The 6,000-nt window shown below is 50.6% G+C and overlaps 1 protein-coding gene across 4 annotated transcripts in view; it reads left to right on the top strand.

Annotated features, from left to right (window-relative positions):
• The first annotated feature begins 1,005 nt into the window (after positions 1-1,005).
• Positions 1,006-6,000, top strand: part of PLCB1 (phospholipase C beta 1) — a 660,507-nt gene continuing 655,512 nt past the window's right edge. Inside the window, exon 1 of one of the 4 annotated variants that reach the window (XM_040637987.1) lies at positions 1,006-1,207. In XM_040637987.1, the coding sequence (XP_040493921.1) occupies positions 1,109-1,207 (99 nt within the window). In that variant the 5' untranslated portion in view covers positions 1,006-1,108. The remainder of the gene's footprint in view (positions 1,208-6,000) is intronic. The other 3 variants (XM_040637986.1, XM_040637985.1, XM_040637984.1) reach the window with 3 other exon arrangements.

Here is a 6,000-nt window from a genome sequence, read left to right as displayed (position 1 = left end):
AGCAAGTTTCTATCTGTAAGACACCTCTCTCTCCTTTGTCTCTCCTCTCTCTCTTTCTCAAACACACACACACACACACACACACACACACACACACACACCCACACCCACGTGGAGAGGAGAGGGGGCCTTCTGTCTCCACAGGAAACAAAACCATTGTTTCTCTTAGGATGGCCTTTCTTTCTCAAAAGCACGACTTATCCGCATGCCCCTGCTTCAAGACCAGCGCGCTGCAAACTCTCAGGCGCCACAAGGTTTCCCCAAAGAGCTCTCACGCCGCCTCTCAACCGCTCTCTTCTCTACCAATAAATAATAATTGTCTTTGCAAAGAGCTGCGTTGTGGCCGGCGCTGGAGAGCTCCAGCTAGGGGCTGCCTCTCTGATCCCTCCCGACCTCTCCCTTTCCCCATTCAATTTGGATCCGAAGACGTTCCAGGCTCCGGCGCAAGTTCCCCGGAAAGCCCCAGGGAACGCGCGGCTCGCGGGCACCTCGGGCACCCCTGCAACCGGGGCATGGGGCATGCTCAGAGGGCGCGCGGGCGGCGCAGGCGTTGGCTGCAGTGGGGCCCAGGAGCCGGGAGGTGCCGCTGCGTCCCCGCTTCCCGGCGCCTGACCCAGCGCGCAAAGTTGGGCTGGAAGCCGCCGGGGGAAGGAGGGACCGAGCCAGCGAGGGTGGCGGGGAAGCGGGGCGGGAGGAGGAGGGAGGAGGGGAAGGAGCGGGTGGGGGGGCCGAGCGTGTGTCACTCGCGCTCTCCCTCTGTGTATAGAGGATGTGCTGAATGGTGCGCTTCGAGGCGGCGGCGGAGGAGGAGCAGTACCCGGCAGCAGCTGGCAGCCTCGGCAGCGCGGCTCGGCTTCCCTTCGCCCTCCGAGGCTCCGCAGCCACCGCGGGCGCCCGACCCCGCGTCCCGCCCGGGGCATGGCCCGGCGCCTGGCCCCCGCGCACCCCGCCTGCTGAGCCGCGCCGGAGGAGGCGCGGAGGCCGGGAGGCCGGGGGAGGCCAGTGGGGGAGCAGAGTCGAGCGCCTCGCGAGCCGAGAAAGGAGCCCGCGCCCCGCGCCCCGTCCCTGCCGCGCTCGCCCGGGCCGCCCGGAGCCCCGATGAGCCCAGATGGCCGGGGCTCAGCCCGGAGTGCACGCTTTGCAACTCAAGCCCGTGTGCGTGTCCGACAGCCTCAAGAAGGGCACCAAATTCGTCAAGTGGGATGATGTAAGTCGGGGGCGGCGGGTTGGGGGCGCCGGGCACAGGGCAGGGCGCGGGGCGGGCGGCGTGGGGGTGGGGCGAGGGGCGCGTTATGCAATGGGCGCACCGGATCCGGCCGGGGCGGCCTCGGGGCGCGCGGGATGGCCACTGCCCGGGCGGCTGGCTGAGAGCAGCGGCTTCGCGCGCACTCCCTGGGCTCCACGGGTTCAGGAGCTGCCCTCCTTGCGGGGTCTGGCAGGCGCCCCCTGAGGGTCTTCTGTCTTTGGGGCCAGTGGAGCAGGAGAGGCAGGCTTTGCCAGGCGACGGTCCTGAGAGTTTGGAAAGTGTGAAGTTGGGACCTGCTGGAGAGCGCTGGGGTGTGACCAAGACGCGCCCCTCTCCGCCCGCAGACGCACCCCCCCATTACCTCTTTTGCCCCCTCTCAAGAAGGAAGGGCCTCGAAGTCCGAAACTGTTCAGGGACTGCTAACCCTCTTGGCGCTCTTATGGGAGCCCACGCGGCAGAGAGCACAGCGGTCCAGCCGACAGGTGGTCGCTGATGCCAAACTTCAGCGCCTGGCTCAGGAGTGAGGGGCCTTGAGAAGGGCCGGTGAGGACACAATTGAGGAGGATGAGAGGGCAGAAGGGGGAGCCCTGAGGGGTCCAGGAGCGCTCAGTGGGCCTGCGGGGAAATTGGGAGGGCTACTGTTTTTGGGAACTGAGCTGGCTGGAGTCTTCAGCTCAGAACAGACCAGGCAAGGCATTCCCCCACCAATTTATGTACGTCTATTTCCAAGTGGGGCAGAGCCGGATCTCCAGGGTTTCACATGAGCCCTGGACCCCAGGACTTCAAGTGACACCCCCCTCCCATTGCCTTCAAACACTTATATTAATAATCTTGCTGAAAACATGGGAATCTTCAGATGAAGAACATTATCGTATCAATTTATATGTCCTGGGTGTTATTCAAAAGGTTTGATGAGAACAACCCACTGGGATCAACCTGAGCCGTCAGGATCTAGAGAAATTTAGGTCCAAATGACGAAGACATCTCTTAAACAGGAGGAATTATAGGAGAATAAGGTGTTCTTCTTGCTGAAAAGATTTTCCACCTAGTAAATTATAGCCTGTTATCCTCCAGGGTATTTTTCTTTAATCTTCTTAAGCCATTTTCCAGTGTCTGAAAACAATTTAAATATTCCAGGTAGCGAATCCAATTACTTAGCTGAGTGAGTCTGTGTCTATATTTTGTCCAGTTGGAAGTGCAAACGGAACTTGGAGTATGAACCACAGCTTCCTTGAAAGCTAATGGCAATTATTAAATGCTGTAGGCAAGGATGTAAACATACATCCTTTTACTGAGGACTTTACACTTCTCTTCTTCCGCCCCAGTGTAACGACCGGATGTTTTTGTAAATGGAATAGAATCTAGACAATAAGTTCAGACACAGATTAAATGCTTTGTTTGCGTGATGGGAAAACAACAACAACGTAAAAGAAAATGCAGTTCAGCAACAAATGAAACAGTCTTGCCCATCTTGAGGTCTCGAATAGAGAGCTGATGTGTTGGGCAAGAAGGTAAGGGCAGAAGGGAGAGAGAGGGAGAAAGACTTTACAGGATATACAAGGGTATTCCACCATAAGCTCTGAATTTATTCACAGTGATGATTTTAAACAATGGTCCAGAATGTCTTATTTGGAAGAAGATAGCCAGCATCACTCTGAAAATGAGGCTCTTCTGTGGAACACATTTTGATACATCACGGTAGATGATTTTTATTATGTCCATTCATGGTGTGTGTATTTCTTTCTTAGCTGCTAATGCCAGGCCCTACCCTAGATCGCGGGGTAGTGATGAATGTAGACAGACTCTGTGCTGTTACAGACTTTACATGACAGGTGGAGGAGACAGAAAATGATCGAGAACACCGATCATATAGAGATGAGGACTGATGCTGTGAGAGTAATGGAGAGGCCACCTGTCAGACACTGCCTGAAGAAGGTGAGAAGTGCCCCCTCTGAGCACAGCAACAGTGACTTTCCTGGGAAACCCTACAGGAAGGATGTAGGCAGTAAGGAGCGGGAGCCTGGAGAATCTCAGATCTTCTATAGGGGAGAACCTAGAGGGCACCCAGGAGGCAAGTTATCTGGAATACGATGAACTCTCCTGCAAGTTCCTTGGCTGTCTCCATGGTGATCTGTGAATGAAGAGGAGATCAGACTTTCTTAGGTCCCCTGTATTCTCCTCAGGTGGATACAGGTGACCTAAGTTCACATTTGAACTTGGGTTCCAGTTCCTATTTGCCCTTCCAAAATCAAGCCAGTGATACTGCGTGATGAAGACAAAAGAGAACTAGATTTTGAGTCCAAAGGCTTGAGTTTAACTGCTGGTTCTCTTGCCAGCCAGCTGTGTGACTTCAGGTTAATCACTTAACTTCTCTGAATCTTTGCTGCCTCTTGTGCAAGACTGTGAGAACGCTCGGTTTTTTACCGATTTTACATATAATGGTTGGGAGTAGCCAGTAGGATAAAGCAGGACTTCTCACACTTGGGCGTGTCTCAGAAACATCAGAGGGGGCTTGGCCACACTCAGATTGCTGGGTCCCACCCTCAGTTTCTGATTCAGAAGGTCTGAGGTGGGGCCTGAGAATCTGCATTTCTCATAGGGTCTTGAATGCTACTGAGGCTGGCGGTCTGGGGAACCACACTTTGAAACCACTGAGATAAGGTTTGTGAAGTAACTTAAAAAGTATGATAGATAGCTCCCCTGATCTTGTCAGCCTGTGTCAATTTTTGCTAGTTTGTGATTTTAATTTTATCTCTATGTTTGCATGTTGAGAAATTCATCCCATTATTATCTTTCTATCTAAGAGGTAGAAGGACCTCAATGACAAAATCATGGACAATCTTTTTGATCTTATGGCAGATTTTATGAAGTGTCTCTGATGCCTAGGCTGGCTTAACTTACATTCATACATGTCTTTTGAATTTCCTTTATGCAATGAAAATTTTTCGGCAGTGTCGCCTGATTCTGATAGGACTGTTCGAAATGGAAAGAGGAGCTAGAAGATCTTGGAGAGGCGGACTCGTATGTCTCTGAGAAGGGGAGACTGCTGTGTTTTTCGTTTTGGCTCTGACTGTGGGAAATATCTGCTGCCCCCTGCCCCAGGCATGCATCCCCACCTGCTTGCCGAGAGGAAAAGTAAATGCTGGAAATAATTTTAAAATCTCTCAAATAACTGATCTCCCTCAAAAACTGTAGAACCCTGCTCTCTGGTCTTTAAGAAGAACGATGGGCAAACTCATAAAACAGATTCTCAATAGCCCACTAGAAAGCATAATAATACATTTGAAAATGATGAGTGTGGGGCTATTTAGAATTGTGGAGAGATGATTTCTTGTTCCTTGAGTGGTTAAAACACCATAATCACCCAAGCTGTTTTTCTGACCACCATATGGAATGGAAGACGTCACCTGGAGGTGCGCTGCCCTGCATAATCTCTTGGCTACCTGTCAGCGTCATGGCTGTGGATGCTCTAAGAGTGGGAGTTGAAAGCTTTGACGTGGCACTAACCAATCACGACAGACAGTAGGTGGGCGATGGAGCTGGAGCAGGGTCCTGGAGAACACCCTCTTGTACCAGGACCAGGCACTGGCCTGTCTTTGGCCTGACTGTGAGGAGGGCTGGGGGCCCCCAGGGTCTGTGGGGCACACAGAATTATTTCAATGTTTGAACAACTGGTAATAGCGTGTACAGTCAGAACATCAAGGCCAAACCTTGTCCTCCAGAACTTGGTCAGCAGATCCAGGACTGACCTATCTTGGTTATCTGTTTTACCATTGATATCAAAGGATGCAACTTTATCCTTGCTTTTATTTTGCATTTGTATATTATGAGCCCCTGTAGTGGGGACGGGTGTATAAGGGCTGTGGGCGTTCTGAGAGAGTTCTGGTGAGATGGACAGTGGAGAGGGGAGGTTCCTTTCTGTATCTGAGTTAGGGAGCTTGAGAGATGGTGAGTCTGGCCCCCTTCTCTCCTGGTGTTTGGCCTTGGTCTGTACTGGGAAGTATGTGGAGGAAAGAGGAAGGCTAGAAACCATACAGGAGGCCCTCCCAGCCCCTGATTTGCCCCTGCGTAAGCTCCCAGGGCCCTGTCTCCTTATTCCACAAGCTCTAGGGCATGGAAGGCTTCTCATTTGTTTGTTCTTTCTTTTTCTCTACTCTTGCCCTCCAAATTCCAATCTCACTCTAAGTTACTTAATGCACTTCGACCTCAGGTTCCTCATCTGTGATGTGAGGATTGTAATATTTCCTGCTGCACAGAACAGCTGTTAAGGTTAAGTGAGGGAAGGCCCATGCATTGTTTTTGTGTAGTGCCTGACACACAGGAAACCCTTAATAAAACACAGTTTTAAAAATTATTGTCCCCGCAGTAGATGGAGGGCCATGAAGTTTTTCATTGTGGCCAGTGATGTTAGATGACTCTTTTATTCTGCAAGTGGGAAGACCCAGACCTTCCTTTCGTTCCCTGTAATGTGTGCATTGATTTTCATATTTTATAATTGGAAAAAGAAAAAAATCAGATTTTTACCTTTTTAAAAAAAATTCAGGTGTTTCAGAAAAATGGAATCTATATAAAAAGCAGGACACATTCTCTTTAAAGCAAGTCAGTTTAAAAAGCATCCAAAAATATTATTTCTACTTAAATTCTTTATATAGATAAGTAGACAGATAGATAGATATTATTTTCAAATATATATTTGGAAAGAGGAAACAATTAAACAAAACTCTTGTAATTTAGTAAGAATATATATATATTTA

This window comes from Ursus maritimus, unplaced genomic scaffold (genome assembly GCF_017311325.1).
Source record: "Ursus maritimus isolate PB19 unplaced genomic scaffold, ASM1731132v1 scaffold_22, whole genome shotgun sequence".
Classification (NCBI taxonomy): Eukaryota; Metazoa; Chordata; class Mammalia; order Carnivora; family Ursidae; genus Ursus; species Ursus maritimus.
The sequence above is the reverse complement of the archived record's forward strand: the minus strand, read 5'-3'. Positions and strand labels throughout refer to the sequence as shown.